General features: G+C 51.1%; 5 protein-coding genes across 5 annotated transcripts; 1 reads left to right on the top strand and 4 right to left on the bottom strand.

Moving 5' to 3' along the window:
* Window positions 1-143: 143 nt before the first annotated feature.
* On the bottom strand, window positions 144-2,079 carry NECHADRAFT_49847 (uncharacterized protein; the record flags this gene model as incomplete). The annotated part of the gene is made up of 6 exons (XM_003039666.1): window positions 144-638; window positions 686-739; window positions 790-1,094; window positions 1,146-1,254; window positions 1,482-1,558; window positions 1,608-2,079. The coding sequence occupies 6 exons, from the start codon at window positions 2,077-2,079 to the stop codon at window positions 144-146; spliced, it is 1,512 nt and encodes a 503-aa protein (XP_003039712.1).
* A 1,215-nt stretch (window positions 2,080-3,294) lies between these two features.
* NECHADRAFT_85406 (uncharacterized protein) lies at window positions 3,295-5,996 on the bottom strand (the record flags this gene model as incomplete). Its single annotated transcript, XM_003039665.1, has 4 exons — window positions 3,295-3,494; window positions 3,548-3,873; window positions 3,922-4,512; window positions 4,567-5,996. 4 exons carry the CDS (start codon window positions 5,994-5,996, stop codon window positions 3,295-3,297), a joined length of 2,547 nt encoding a protein of 848 aa, XP_003039711.1.
* Window positions 5,997-6,760: 764 nt separating this feature from the next.
* On the bottom strand, window positions 6,761-8,296 carry NECHADRAFT_50106 (uncharacterized protein; the record flags this gene model as incomplete). The annotated part of the gene is made up of 4 exons (XM_003039664.1): window positions 6,761-6,982; window positions 7,037-7,121; window positions 7,161-7,522; window positions 7,766-8,296. The coding sequence occupies 4 exons, from the start codon at window positions 8,294-8,296 to the stop codon at window positions 6,761-6,763; spliced, it is 1,200 nt and encodes a 399-aa protein (XP_003039710.1).
* Window positions 8,297-9,048: 752 nt separating this feature from the next.
* NECHADRAFT_49827 (uncharacterized protein) lies at window positions 9,049-11,337 on the bottom strand (the record flags this gene model as incomplete). The annotated part of the gene is made up of 5 exons (XM_003039663.1): window positions 9,049-9,926; window positions 9,976-10,315; window positions 10,364-11,018; window positions 11,102-11,221; window positions 11,294-11,337. 5 exons carry the CDS (start codon window positions 11,335-11,337, stop codon window positions 9,049-9,051), a joined length of 2,037 nt encoding a protein of 678 aa, XP_003039709.1.
* A 470-nt stretch (window positions 11,338-11,807) lies between these two features.
* On the top strand, window positions 11,808-15,857 carry NECHADRAFT_72144 (uncharacterized protein; the record flags this gene model as incomplete). The annotated part of the gene is made up of 3 exons (XM_003039853.1): window positions 11,808-12,785; window positions 12,839-14,968; window positions 15,021-15,857. 3 exons carry the CDS (start codon window positions 11,808-11,810, stop codon window positions 15,855-15,857), a joined length of 3,945 nt encoding a protein of 1,314 aa, XP_003039899.1.
* Between the last annotated feature and the right edge of the window lie 22 nt (window positions 15,858-15,879).

The following is a 15,879-nucleotide window of genomic DNA, read 5'->3' as shown; positions in this document are numbered from 1 at the left end:
CCTTGTCATTAATCATGTTACGGTGTTTGACGATTAGGTTTCGACGCCACTATATATCGATAGCTGTGCCTTTTTCTGTTGTGGCTGATGGCTTTATGTTATCATTACAGACAGTAATAATGGTAGTGATACATGAAAAGAGGCTAGTACTTGAATCCACCAACCCTCGTCCTCAGGACACCCTCAGGGTCGGCCTTGAGCTGAAGAGCCTTAAACTTGGCATAATCCTTATAAGTCCCCGTAACATTCTGATCTGCCATAGCATCATTCATAAACAGAGGAAGGTACTGGTCCGTGGATTGTCCATCAGACTCAAGCCACTCTGGAATCCTAGTCTCAATCCAATCCGTCAAGTCCCTAGTGAACTGGGGCACAATGTCATCCTGAGCCTTGTCGGTCCAGCTGCACTGAAGCTCCAGGATGATGCGGTCGGGGTCGTTCTTGGTGAGACCCATGGCGTTGCCACCTCGTTGCTCCGAGTGCTTTCCGATGATGGATGTGAGGGGTTGGAAGTCGACGGAGCATTGGGAGGCTAGGTTGAGGGGGTTGGAGAAGTACTTCTTGGAGATGGCCTTCATCTTGTCCGAGATTTCGTCGTAGATGCCGGGGTGGGAGGCAATGTATGGGATAGTGATAGTCTAGATGTGTTAGATAGGGTTGGTAGTCGACAGGTGTGGTCACATACTCTGAAGGACTGTCTCGAGTTCAGGAGGGAAACTCCGAATCCATTTGCCTTGAGCTGGAGCAATGTCAGTTAAAAGTGCCTTGCCATTCTCGCAGGTAACTCACCAGCTTAGGATAAGGCTGCGTCTTTGTCGTAGACACCAAAGTCTTGATCTTCAAGAACTTGGCAAACGGTCCCGTAGTCGGGGGCTTCTGGCCATGGTAGAAGTAAAAGACAAAGAAAGACCTCGCAGCGCCAAGAGTGTAAAGATTGCTAACAATAATAGCAGCCTTGTTGTCCTGGTTGTTGTAAGGCGTGAACTCGTGCAGAGCCTCAAAGATCTCGTCCGACTTGGACTCGTCGTAGATGCGAATGCCGCCCCAGACTTCGTTGACGGGATAGGCCTTGATGGTGAATTGCGTGACGACACCTGATGTTTGTTAGTTACGTGATCATTGGGAGGCAATAGGGAGAGACCAACCAAACTGGCTGCCGCTTCCTCGCATAGCAACGGCAAGCTCGGGTTGTTTAGCAGCATCAACGTGGACGATGGTGCCGTTTGCGGTGACTACTTCCCAGCCAACGATGTTCTTGAAAGAATGTTAGCACTATTCCAAAGGCGTTGTCGATAATACTCTTCGTCAGCCACAATAGCCAAGATAGATACATGACAGCATCAAAACCCAAACACATTAAGCTCCATCTTATTAACCTTTCATGGCTGCCGCCATAGAAATTCAAGGGTAGAGAGACGCTTATTGAAGTGCAAGATGCCACGTCTCCATTTCTCAAGGGAACAAGGGCAGTATCAACTTACATCGGCAGCGAGACCATACTGGGAGCTCAGGAAAGAGATGCCTCCTTGTAGAAGCAGACCACCGACTCCAACGACACCTAGGTTTGGTCAATACACATCTCATCCCGAATTTAATGTCCGACTTACCAAGGCGACCGCCAACAACGGCAACACCCTCTTTGTTGAGCTCAGAGATGACATCGTTCCATTCACCGCCTGGCTTCACGTACGCGACACCATTGTCCCGATCATACGTCGCCCCCTTGAGTTCCCCAAGAGAAATGAGCACTCCATTGTCGACTGTCGCATGACCAGCATTGGGATCGTGTCCACCACTCTTGACCGCAAACTTGACATCGGGGTACTTGTTCAGGATCTTGACGGCCGTCGAGACGTGCTCAGCCGATTTGGGAATAACGACGCAGGCAGACTTGATGCCGCGGAGGAGAGTGGACCAGTAATCGGACTGTTGGGAGTTGTAATTGATGCTGATGGGGAAGAAGACGCGCTTCGGCAGGGCTTTGGAGATTTCCTCACAAGCGTTCTCAGTGGGGGTGGTGCTTGGAGCCGCCCAAGCCACCGATAGCAACGAAAAGAGTGACACCTGAGCGAACAACATTTTGATGGAGTTGTTGCGTGGAGCTCACCTAGGGGTCAGAGAACGGGTAGCGTCGAGTAATAAACGCCTCCAAAGCCATATTTAATAGCCCAATGTCGGCTTTGTGCAAAGGATCTGCCGGACCATGTATATCCGCGTTGTCAGGTTATGCCCACAAATTGCAAGGGCTTCATGCGGGACGTGTTCTATTACTTTGACTGTCTGCCGTGTTCGGTAGGGGAGACTTGCGACTCAGAGCTGAGCCCTATACAATACTTAGTCTAAGGGGTACTCTACTACACACTCAAAGTACCTGCACAGATCCTCCTTGTCACCATTTAGCATCGCCCGCCCCTGAACCGTAATTAGATTTGGAGGCGCTCAGTCTCTGCCGGTGGGTACGCTAAGATGAGCGAGTCTATCGTTTCACGGCAGTTGGTGGTTCCACGACCACATTTGTATTAAAGTTTCCACCCTGACTCGTGTCCCCTTTAAGCGAGAAGAGGCTGACATAAAAATGAAAGAACTGATCAGTTGTCAATTCCGTTGAAGCCGGTGGGAACATTGTCTCACGTCAAAGTGGCTTACCCGAGGTCAAGGCGTGGCCCACTCAGCGCCACCGCTTTGACAATCCTTTGCTTCTTCTCAAGGTTATGAAACAGACAAGTTCATGCCTTTTACTTTTTATAGGAAATGTTCAAGATAGTGAATAGTTACCTTATCTTCTGCCGTGTCGTTTGTTTCACGAAACATGTTGATCTCTCCCAGATATCTGGAACTGCCATGTTTTTTGCCGATCGCGTGACGTGTGCCAAATCAGCCGGCGTAGTATTGCAACGTCAAGCGACAGGGTAGGATGCAATACCTGGCGATCATAATTTGCTCATGCCTGGGTTCGGGATCTTCTTGGAGGAGAAATTCCGACATGTTCTTTTGCTTAGAACCTCAACTGAGACATGAATGGTTGTCCAAGGCGTTTGGTGCAATGTCTACCTATACTTTGAAACTCGTGTTCGGGACACCCTGTTTTTCTGTGGAGCTATAGGGTATGCGATCTCATCACCTGAAGAGAAGAATGACGACCACTCCTGGACGATATAATGATGGTTCAGATACTGTTTACTGCTCGCTCTAAAGGATCATTCTATCAATTTACGCCAACATTTCTCGTTCACATCCATTTTTCATATATGTAAAGAAACACACGCATTCTTCTCTCATTTTCACCGACTGTTTTTAAGCAGCAGCTGGTTGTCGTCGTCGAGGCGCCAACGCCTCCTCCACCGTCCTCCCAAAAAGCTGACTTGGCATTAATCCATTGGTGCGAAAGATACACTCCTGACCATGCGTCTCCGGATTGTGTTCTCCCGGACGGGGCGTGATCTGGGCCCAGTCTGCGAGGCATATCCAACAGAACTCATGGTGACAATTGGAGCCTATTAAAGTCATCAGCTTTGGTTTTTTCGTCAAGAAGAAATTGCAAACTTACACGTCATGTGGAAACAGGCCTCGCCCTTTTGAATGTTCTGGTTACAGCTCGGACACGGTTTCGTGTTGTTGGCAATCCAGTCTTGCGTCTGCTGGTACTGCGGGTCGCCGTGATCCCTGGCGCTCTCAAACTCCTCACAGGTGAGGCCCTCATGCCAAGGAATCATGTGCTTGTAGCACATCTCAAATGCACACTCTTGGCAGTGAATGTGAGGGTCCGTTTCATCATCGTCGTCGTAAAGCTGGCCGTTGGGACATCCCTGGCGGAGACACCATCGGAAGTTTTCGAGACTGCTTATTGCGTTGAGGTGAAGGTAGCGGTCATACCTAAAGACTAGTTAGTAGCTTTTTTGGAAGACTTAAGAGATGACTTACAGCTCAAAGGTTTCCGGTTCGGCATACAGTCGAACTTCCTCGTACTCAAGCCGTCGAGTACAACCATCAGACGGACAAGCGAGCTGATCGCATCTACTCCGTCCGTACTGCTCAAGCTGCGTCTTGAGATGTTGCTCCAAACATCCAGTGCAAAAGTCGATGTCATGGTTACACCCTATCCTAAGCTTCACAGGGAACAGGAGAATCTTCCACATCCACTCACCGTGGAAGCCTTCGCACAGGTCTAGCCATTCTTCCACGGAAGCAAAATCAACATCAAAGAACCCGTCAGTACAGACTGCACATTCTTTTGGCGTTCGTTGTCGTCGGATGAACCGGATAAAGAGGGGAACTAGGATGCTGCCTCCTTCGTGATCGACGCGGATCATCTTGATGTTTCCGGGGTTGAAAGGGGGAATCCGACCAGCTTCGTCGGGCTCCGTGTTGTTGAAGACTGGGTCGAACAGTGAATGCATTCGACCAACTACGGCTAGTTGACTGTGCATTCTGGCTGCGATCTTCAAAGCTTCGTCACTTGGCTTGGGATCCAGCTTGGCGAGAGCAGCTCGGAAGATAAGAATGCGGTCATACCTGTAAGAAGTTAGTGAAATGCACAAGTAATGATGTTTATCAAGTGACGCTTACATGGCCATCTTGTTATCAGAGTCCTTGTCACCTAGCTGCCGCAACAAGTTTACAAGAGCTCCTCGATGAGTAAGACGCAGAGCATGGTCGCAGTTTGGTGCCGGGCAAGTCAACCAACTTCCTCTCTCCAAGTTACTCCACCAGTCGTTGGTAAGTGAATCTGTGATAAAATTCAAGTAACACTCGGTGCAGATGAACTTGGAGCAACAAGTAGTCGGCTGCGATGCACTCGCGAATTCATTGACACGAACTCGCGGGTTGTTGGACTTGTTTGCAAACTTGGGCAACTGACACAAGTCGCAGGGAAGAATCTTGAGATCTGCAGTTGAAATGTTTTCGGCTAAACGGCGAGCTTGTTGGGTATCGAGTTTGATGTCGAGGAGGTTATTGGTGAGCATCGCCAGCGAACATGACTGCAAAAATGGAGCCGCATTTGGTGTATTTCCAGGAGCTTCCGCGTTCTGGAAACCTTGGGAAAACATGTTGCTGACCAAGATCATCCGAGGTGTCGGGCTACTCCAAGGAACTCGAGCCGCTTCTTCCATCTGAGCCTCATGCCTTTGCCGCTCTTGCTCAACCTCTGCCATTTGTTGATCAAGAATAGCCTTGATATCCTCCATCTCTTGAACCTGCATAGCCAACTTCTCAGCCATGTTACTGTTCTCAGCATCGACAGCGCGCTTTCGTTGGTGCATTTCGAAAAGTGCTCTTCTTCCCTCGTCACAATCTGCTTTCTCGTGCGCCAGCTCAGTTTCCAGAGACCTGACCTTTTTCGTGAGCATGATCTTTTCTTGCTGCATCGTGGCGGGGGTGTCATCGGTAGGTTGTAGTAGGGCGCGGTTTTCGGCCTCAAGCTCGTCGACTCTCTCTTGTAGTTGACCTTGAGCTTCGGACATTCTGATATAAGACACTTGATACTCCTTCAACTGCTCGGCATAATCCTTTATCAGCGACTTTTCCTCAGCTAGGCGAATTTCCTTTTCCTCTAGTTGCTGTGCGTGTTGGTGTACTAGCTGTTCCTTCTCTTGTCTCAAGCGTGCAACCTTGTCGTTCAGCTGTCGAAATCTTCCTCTATCCCGGTCGACAAGCTGTCGCATGTCCTGGAGATCCTGATCCTTCGCCAGAAGCTGCTGCTCTAGGCGCCCTGCCTTGGCAATCTGTTGGTTTCGCTCCTGGTCGAGAGTCTTGATTCGATCGAGAAGAGATTCGACGACAGCATCTTGGAGATGAGTCTCGAACTGGGCCTCTTCATGGATCGACGGGGCAAAGGATGCGACATCTTCAAAGGCATTCGAAACACGACGAGGCTCCTGAGGCTCCTGAGGCTCGATCTCGGGAAACTCGGGGACAGGCGCAAGGGTGATGGTTGACTTTGAGGCCTTCTTGCCTCGAAAGACCTCGGAGAAGCTCCGTCTCAATTTGGTAGACATGATTGAACTGTTGCAGAACAAAAAGGAAACTGGAAGGGGCAGGCTGTCATATTTTTGCACTTGAGAATGAGAATCAGGCTGAGACGCGCAGTTTCATTTTTCCACAGCGGCAAGGCGACCGCATCCAAGGCCGGCCAAGTTCAGCTATGGCTGCATAAGGCTCTGGAAGAAACTGGATTTACTGGCCAGGTTCGCAGACACATCATGTCGTGGGATAGAGACTAGTGGTTTGACACAGCCTGTCACCGATTGCCAAGTCTCAATCCGCCTTTCTGCCTGGTGTGGTTCGCCAGCCGATATGATCTAGACCCTGTTTCAAAGTGCTGAATTGCCTATTGGGGCTGGTGTTTTCAATGGCGCGAGGCAGTCACATGCAGAACAGGGGTTGCAAGGCATTCGGATGGCTGTTTTTGCCTTGGCGTGAACGCCACCACCAGCTGAAGGCTTATGGGACAAGGCACACTTGACAGCTGTTATCACAGTTGTGGCATAGGACGAGTGAAATGTGAAAGGCAAAGTAAATACAGAGGAGTTACAGAACAGCGGCTTGTACACATGCGCTTCTCATTCAATTTTCGCCTTGAGGCGTATGCACCATAAGTTGCAATCCAGTCCAGATTGTTCAGTGATTGTGGTAGGCGATAGACCTATCGATTGACTCCGCCATTGCGATTTACGAAAGTAACATGACTATTATCCAACTCTTCTGCGTTCCCAAAAGCAGTATATACGAATGAAACTCATCCATCTTCCAGCCCGTTGACTTAGTATGTGTAGTGGAATCGGGGGTTGTGCTCTCCCAACTCCTCGGCCTCCTCCTCAGTCAGACCCTGGACCCTGTGATCCTCCTTACCAGCCATCTTTCGCTTGTTCTGGTGACGGAAGAAGGCCCAGAATGAGAGGTAGATGACCGAAGACATGGCAATCAAGGCCATGGAGACTGCGTGTCCCTTGACGAAACGAGGACCTTCATGGGTTTTGTACAACTGCACCGTGTCAGAAATCGTTCTTCAAGTTCATAGGAAGAGATTAAAACTTACAAATGGGGCTGGGATACCGGCAGAGTTTCCGATGGTGAGTTGTAGACCGGTTGCGACCGTACGCTTTCCATATCGAGGGTTGTTGCTGGGAAGCCAGGCGAGGGGAAGTCCAACGACGACGTACAAGCCCATGGCAGCGAGGAAGCAGCCAAAATACTTGACACCTCCTGGCGCAGTGCTCACGAGAATAGCATATCCAGTTGTGCAAACAAGACCGAAAATCACAGTAAAGACTGCACGGCGTTGACTGCGGTCAGACAGCCAGGCGACAGCAATGTAGCTGATAGCACCCAGTGCATAGCAAGGGATTGTAAGAGCCTGGACCTGCGCGATACTCCAATCACCAAGACCTCGGATAATAGTAGGCAGGAAAGTCGAGTAGCCATAAAGAATAACGTCTCCGCCAAACTGACCAATGCAGAACAGCCAGATCTTCCAGTCCTTAAGACCGGCATACACATCCTCCTTGTGCATCTGGTCCGAAGACTTGGTATGTCCAATCTGCTGTCGCATGCGCAGATCAATGAGTTCGCGTTCGTTAATGGTCAGGTAATGAGCCGAATCAGGCGTGTCGGCCAACCAGAACCAGATTGAGATGCCCAGGATTACAGTGGGAATGCCTTCAAGGATGATGATCCATCGCCACCCGCGTAGCCCAGCAACGCCATCCATGTGTCCGATGCCATAAGCGAGGAGTCCACCCATGGAACCGGCAATGGCAGCTGACACGAAGAGGTAGCCGATTCGGAGGGCGTACTCGCGCTTGGTGTAGAACATTGTGAGGTAAATCGTCAGACCGGGGAATAGACCACCTTCGAGGGCACCGAGGATGACGCGACAGGCCACCAAGCTCTTGTAGTCTTGCACAATGCCTGTCAAAGTAGCGACAATTCCCCAAGCAGTCGTGATGAACGCGATCCATCGCGACGGAGTGAATTTTTTAATGACCAAGTTCGAAGGAAGCTCTGAAAGAATGTAGGTGACGAAAAGCACCGAAACTGCAATCTGGTACTGGTCACCAGTGAGACCGAGGTCTTCTTCCATGCCGTAAAGTCGAGCGTTGCCAATATTGACACGATCTAAGAAGCTGAGGAGGTAAAGAAGCATGACGGGAGGAACAATCCATCGGTCGAGTTTGCGAAGGAGAGCCTTTTCGGCAGCTGGATCGATGTAAATGTCATCTTGAGCGGTGCGCTGCTGCTCCTCGATTTCCTTGTCAGGAAGGGTATCAGAAAGAGCTGTATCAATCTTTGAAGCCATGATTTCAAAAGACGAAGAAGAATGGTGATGGAGTGGAGGGAAAGAAACGTCAAAACAGAGAGTCGGGTCATGGACCATTTATGGGCCTCGTTACTCCACAATACCCCGGATCTTAAAAAGATAGTGAGGGGAATCTTTCGTTTGGAGATATCACCAGATTGTTCATGGATGGAGACTAGGATAAGACCGGCATGGGGTCCCGTAGGTCTCGACGACCTGCCTTGTCGGGGTGGAGAGGGCCCGGTCCGTGAGGGGTTTGCCGACGACATGAATCGTAGCAACCGGTATTTTGTGTGTTGCCGATCTTCTAATGGCAAAGCTTTGACGTCACTGGCTGGTGTCACCCGCGAAAAGTTAAGATTGCGTGGAATCCTTCTCGAAGCGAGGATAAACGGGTCAGGTGTTGAGTTTCACGCGAGTCATTTTAAACAGACCCCGGTAAGATACGGATATATCTCATAACAAACCCCGATAACAAACTTATGATTTTCTGCCTTGACCTATCTCGGATCCTTGTTCTGGTTCCCATTGTTTAGATAGGCGATATCTACAAGCGAACATACCCGTGGCAACTTTGAACTTGCCGACCGATAATAATGTTACGTTATCGAACTAGTCTATTTGTAGCAGGTATTCCGTAACTGGTTGATAGCCGGCCGATCAAGGAGCATAGTAAGACAGAGTAATTGCCGGGAATGCTGTCAATCATTGTAATCATTGCATGCTATCGTCATCTAATTCGAGGGTTCTCTCTACGCTCCAAACTGAAACTGCTCTTCAATCTCTGACGCAAAGTCTTTCCAAGTGCCATTCTCTGAGAAGAGGGCATCCAACCATTGTACCTGGTTCCCGTCTAGAAAACTACCAAGGAGAGGATTGCCGAGAACGTCAACATTAGCATAGTTAATAATGCCCAAATCTCCACCAGAGCTGCTTGGAATATTCATGGGCTGTTGAAAGGGATGTCCTGCACCCATCGTAGGATCTGGTGTCGCATCCACTTGTCCAGCAACTGGAGGCTTCTCGATGCATACGGGGTCTAATCGACCAGTGGCTCTGAGGTTCGAGACACCTGCCTGAATCTGCGATAACCTCTCGCAGAAATCGACAGCAGGGATATTTCCATCAGTTTTTAGCGACCGAAGCACGCTCAATAAGGTCTCGAGATGATCCGAGTTGACAGCCGTTGGCTTCATAACAGCCGACATGATTAGGATCATAGCCGCTGAAAAGATATGATGTGCATCCCAATATCCAAAAGTTGCCATTGAGCCATCAAGAAAGAGGCCCTCGACGATACGGCTGGATGCCTGCGCCGCATTCACGCAACTCTCTGCCAAAGCCAGGGTGATTGACGACACGGTTTGACGTGGCGGCACATCCTCTCGCACCTTGGAACCAAGTTGAAACTGCATTCTGAAGAGATGTAAAAGAACAGGGCGAGTTGTTTGGATGATGCATTGGTTGTACGCAAGGTGTAGACTCGCAACAGGTCGAAGCGTGCCACGCTCTTTGATTCGCATTTCGGGTGGCAGTTCGTCATTCCATGCTCGAAGTTGTTTCAAGATGCCGTGTACTTGATGAATATAGAGCCCGTTCGTCGCTTTCGGTATACCGTATATGTGCGTCACTGGCGAGTCAAGTTAGAACAAGTCAGGAGGCAGGGTGTGATGACTCACAGATATTTCCGATAATTCGTGCGAGCTTGATGTTGATGATCAGGTTTTGGGGATCCAAAAATTCTGCCATCTCTTCCCTTGTCAGACCATCCATACTTGGCATCTCGACGTCAATATCCTCATCTCTGACCGTGATGGGTTGACCAAGCTTCGAGGCCGAGAATCGGTCAAAGAAGTAAAGGACCCACCACGTTCGCCGACGGCTTTCTCGTTCGACCGGTGTGAGAGTTGTATGTCTTGAGGCGGATCGATGCATGCCTAGGCTCTGAGCAAGCCTCATGGCAATGCCACTGTAGCAGTATGCAGTTCTGATTCGACCGAGAATGTTGGAGGCCCATGCCTAGTTGTCTTGTTAGCAGGGTGACAACAATCGGATATTTTCTCTTACCAGCAGTGTTAGAACCTCGACCTGCATCAGAGAAGGCTCCTCATAGGCGTCTTGGTTCTCTTGGAGCAAGTTCACTGCCCGGACATAATAGTCTGTGCCGGGCACTCTGTTGCTGTCACCGACGCCTCTTCTATGTGTGTAGATTTCCCCTAGAGCCATCAGAGCGTAGAACTTGCATAACCATAGCGTTGACGGCATCAACTCCCGTCGATATACAGCATCAATCTCTCGCATGAACGTTACTTCTAGAAAGAGAGGATGGTAATTGCCAATGAATCGCCGCGCAACATTCAAGAGGAGCTTGACGTGCATCCGCTCTGGGAACTCGGAGCCGTCTTCGGCGGGCGCGTGGCTGTGTGTATTCATACGGTAGTAGTTGGATAGGCCGGCTGTTGACGGTGTGTAGGTGTCGTCAAGGCACGACATGAGTCGGTTACTGAAGGCAGCACATGATGCTTCTCCGATGAAGCCTGGCTCTGATGAACGCTCATGAACGGGCTTATCCGGTTGACGGTCGAATAGGGGGTTGAATAAGTTGCTTTCCTCTTTGGACAATGATGGGGGTTCGTCCTCGGTCTCGTTATCTTCGAAAGGGGTATTGAAGCTCGGCTCGCTCTCTGGTGTTGGGTTCTGAGTGACTGCGCGCAATCGTTTGCTGTCTGCCTCGAGCTTCTTGAGGTAACTACGCGAGGATATTCGGATGAGTTCATGGGATTGGGGCCTTGCCGGAGTACGCACCTTTCAGAGATTGTAATCTTTCGCTCCCTGGGAGGGAATTGACACTCGTTGACCCTACCAGTACTCACGCAAGACTGACATGGCTGGGTCCCTGAGCATTTGATCTTTTGAACGTGACATCTATGGCAGCTGCAATGCTTCTCAGTTAGAATATCTTGTACGTAAGATGCCGGAAGTAGGCGAGATGCTCACGCTGCCAGTAATCTTCTGGGTCGTCTGGTGGTCTGAACGCTCATCCTGGATGTGTGACAAACTGGGTGGATTCTGTTCGTATGCCTGGTCAACCCACAAGGAAATGGAACGGAACAGACTCGGTCTGCCGGAGAATGCGGGTCCGATGGATGTCTTGACTCCGGGGTAATCGGCCTGGCTTCGAGTCGAGTTGCCGGTTGGTGACCTTAGAGAGCCGAGGACGGAGGTGGAGACGTCGGCAAATGTCACGTTACCGAGTGGGTCGACCGGCAATCTCAACTTTGCCGATGACTAAGCTTCAATCCGACCAATGTCGTTTGCGGGAGACGAAGCCGAAGATTGCATCACGGAGTTCCCCCACAACATTGAGACTTTATCATTGCATCGAGGGTTGATATAATACACCATGGAGGCGGTCAAGATCCAGATAATCTTACAACTTCTTCTCCATCCTAGTCATCCTCCCCCGCCTTGAACACTTCAACCTTTACCCCACTCCTATACCTCCTTCACAATGGCGACTCAAGGCATCCGCATCGCCATCGACCGTGGTGGCACCTTTACAGATGCCTGGGCAGAGGTTCCTGGGAGAAGCGAACATATTGTCTTCAAGATCCTCTCAGTATGCCCAGATGAGTACGACGACGCCCCGACAGAATGTATCAGACAGATCCTGGAGATTGCCTTGGAGAAATCCATACCCAAGGGATCCTTGCTAGATCTCGAGCCCATCGAATCGATTCGTATGGGAACAACAGTCGCCACAAATGCTCTCCTGGAACGAAAGGGAGACAGAGTCGCTTTCCTTGCCACAAAGGGCTTCCGAGATATCCTTCTTATCGGCAACCAGACCAGACCAGACCTATTCGACCTTGCTGTCCGGAGATTAGAACAACTCTATGAGACAGTGGTCGAGATTGATGAGCGTGTCACAATTGAGGGTGCTAGCGAAGCTCCCGAAACCGCCCCAATCGATGTTGCATCAGACCCAGCTCTTGTCATGGGCCAGACCGGAGAAGTCGTGAGGATCATGAAGAAGCCAGACCTCGCTGTTGTGCGAGCCGATCTTGAGAAACTCAAGGGCCAAGGTTTCAAGAACGTTGCCATCGGTCTCATGCACTCTTACACATACCCGGAACACGAACTCCAGGTCAAGAACCTTGCCGAAGAGATGGGCTTCAAGGTCTCTGCTTCTTCCGTCCTCCAGTCCATGGCCAAGTATGTGCCTCGAAGTCAGTCCGCCGTTGCCGACGCCTATCTCACACCCATGACCATGGCCTATCTCGATGGCTTCCGCAAGAACTTCAAGGGTCAGTTGGAGGACGAGAGCGCGAATAAGCTTCTCATCTGCCAGTCTGATGGTGGACTGACAAGTTGGTCTAAGTTTACTGGTTTGAGGGGCGTACTGAGTGGTCCTGCTGGAGGCGTTGTCGGTTTGTCGAGGACATGCTACGATGATGCTGATGGCACACCGGTGCTAGGCTTTGATATGGTATGTGAAGCCCTTAGTTGACAAATTGTCTGTTCGTTCTAACAATTTCCCAGGGCGGTACAAGCACAGATGTTGCCCGATACTCCGGCGCTCTGGAGCACATCTTTGAGAGCACTATTGCCGAAGTTACGATCCAGACTCCCCAACTCGATATCAACACTGTTGCCGCTGGTGGTGGTTCCATTCTGGCCTGGGAAAACGGTCTCCTCAAGGTCGGCCCTAGCAGTGCTGGTGCGAACCCAGGACCTGCGTGCTACGGAAGAGGAGGCCCATTGACTGTGACGGACGCCAACTTCCTCCTCGGCCGAATCATCCCCGACTTCTTCCCCCGAAGGCTGGATCTTGACGTTGTCAAGTCCAAGTTTGCCGCCCTCACAGACATCGTCAACCTTGAAAAGGATGGTGGCGAGCCCTTCACCCCCGAGACGCTGGCTCTTGGCTTCCTCGCTATTGCGAATGCCACCATGACTCGACCTATCCGTACCCTTAGCGAAGGCCGCGGATATGGAGCGGCCAGTCATAATCTGGGCTGCTTTGGTGGTGCCGGTGGACAGCACGCTGTGTTTATCGCCCGTGATCTCGGTATCAAGCGAGCCATCATCCCCTGCTACTCCAGTATCCTGTCCGCCTACGGAATGGCCCTGGCTGATGTGGTGGTCGAGAACCAAGAGCCTGCAGCCATCACATTCTCCAAGGAAGTTGTGCCTGAGGTCAAGGGCAGACTCGAGTCGCTCTCCTCTCAGGGAGCCAAGGGTCTAGAATCTCAAGGATTCGACGCCAAGTCAACCGAACATGAGTACTTCCTCAACATGAGGTACAAGGGAAGCGATACATCCCTCATGATCCCCGTCTCTTCCTGCGTGGAGGAAGCCGGTGATGCTTTCACCGCGAGACATACGCAAGAGTTTGGCTTCTCTCAGTCCCGAGACATCCTGATCGATGATGTTCGTGTTCGAAGTGTGGGCAAGTCTCGTGTGCTCAATATCTCCAGCCCATTCGCAGAGCTCAAGAAGTACAACTCTGATGGCTTGACTCCTGTGCCCACGCCTATCTTTTCGCGGAAGATCTTCTTTGAGAAGCATGGATGGACTCAGACCAGCGTCTATGAGCTCAAGTCGATCAGCGCCGGTGTGCACATCACTGGTCCTGCTATGATCATCGATAAGACGCAGACCATCGTTGTCGATCATCTGAGCAAGGCTGTTGTCCTTCCTGAACACGTTGTCCTCGAAGTCGACAAGGCTGAGCAGCAAAGCGTGACTACTCAGACTGTCGACCCCGTGCAACTCAGTGTCTTTGGCCACCGCTTCATGACGGTTGCCGAGCAGATGGGACACACGATGGAAAAGACATCCATCTCGGTCAATATCAAGGAACGACTGGATTATTCGTGTGCCATCTTCTCTGCGGATGGAGGCCTCGTTGCCAATGCTCCTCATGTTCCCAGTCATCTTGGCTCCATGAGCACAGCCATCGCCTACCAAGCACAACGATATAAGGCCGGTGAGCTGAAGCCTGGCGATGTCATCATCAGCAACCATCCCACAGCTGGTGGTACACATCTGCCAGATATCACCACCATCACTCCAGTCTTTGATGACGAAGAGAACCCCAAGGAGATCATCTTCTTTGTCGCCAACCGGGGTCACCACGCCGATATCGGCGGCATCGTTCCTGGCTCCATGCCACCAAACTCGACCGAGCTGTGGCAGGAGGGCGCTGCCATCGAGTCGTTCAAGATGATTGATCAGGGCGTGTTTGACGAGGCTGGACTCATCAAGCGTCTGTACGATGAGCCTGCCTCTTACCCCGGCTGCAGTGGAACACGTACTCTGAACGAAAACATTGCTGATCTCAAGGCCGCTGTTGCTTCCAACCAAAAGGGTATTGAGCTCATTCGGTCTCTGATCAAGGAGTTTACCTGGCCTGTTGTGCAGCTTTACATGCATGCCATCCAAGATAATGCCGCTCAATCCGTCCGCGATCTCCTCAAACAGTTTGCCGTCAAGCATGAAGATGGTGTTCTCGAGGCGACCGAGTACAACGACGATGGCATCCCGTTTAAGCTCAAGGTCACCATCGATAAGGACACTGGCGAGGCTGTTTTCGACTTCACTGGTACAGGCCCCGAGCACTCAGGCAACCTCAATGCCCCCCCTACTTGCTCGTACTCTGTCATCATGGTGAGTTTCGCTTCATTGTCTCTAGGTTGTTAGTCGCTAACATTTTTCACAGTACTGTCTTCGATCTATGATCTCTACAGATATTCCTCTCAACCAGGGCTGTCTCAAGCCTATCAAGGTCGTCTGTCCCGAAAACACCATCCTATCTCCCTCACCAACTGCCGGCACTGTCGGTTGCACCACAGAGACATCTCAGAAAGTGGCCGATCTTGTCCTCCGCGCCTTCAACGCTGCAGCTGCATCCCAAGGCACCATGAACAACCTCAGCTTCGGTTGTGGTGGTACCGATCCCGTCACTGGAGAGGTCACCAAGGGTTTCGGATACTACGAGACCATCTGTGGCGGTGCTGGAGCTGGTCAGGGTTGGCACGGCGCCAGTGCTGTTCACACACACATGACGAACACACGCATCACAGACCCAGAGATCCTCGAGAAGCGGTATCCCGTGATTCTTCATGAGTTCTCCATCCGCAAGGGAAGTGGTGGTGATGGTCAATGGCGTGGCGGTGACGGATGCATTCGGGAAATGGAGTTCCGCATGCCGCTCCAGGTTTCCGTTCTCACGGACCGAAGAGTCACAGCACCATATGGTCTGGAGGGCGGAGAGGATGGCCAACGAGGCCAGAACATCTGGGTCCGCAAGGATCCCGTCACCGGCGCGACAAGACAGGTGTCGCTCGGACCGCGCAAGACGTCGCATTTCGGGGTTGGAGATCGTGTCATTATTATGACCCCTGGAGGTGGTGGTTTCGGCCCTGTGCCGTCAAAGAACGGCATCAAGGTGCCTCAGTTGATGGGTGCTGGCTTGGAGATCAAGGAGCGTGACGCGAGGTCATTGTTGACGAATGGGTCTTTGGGAGTGAGACATAGCATTGCTACTGGGAATTAGTTAGCGAGTAGATTGCCCTGAT

Source organism: Fusarium vanettenii, assembly GCF_000151355.1.
Source record: "Fusarium vanettenii 77-13-4 chromosome 10 genomic scaffold NECHAsca_82_chr10_2_0, whole genome shotgun sequence".
Lineage (NCBI taxonomy): Eukaryota > Fungi > Ascomycota > Sordariomycetes > Hypocreales > Nectriaceae > Fusarium > Fusarium vanettenii.
Note: the sequence above shows the minus strand (reverse complement) of the source record. Positions and strands in the feature narration are given on the sequence as shown.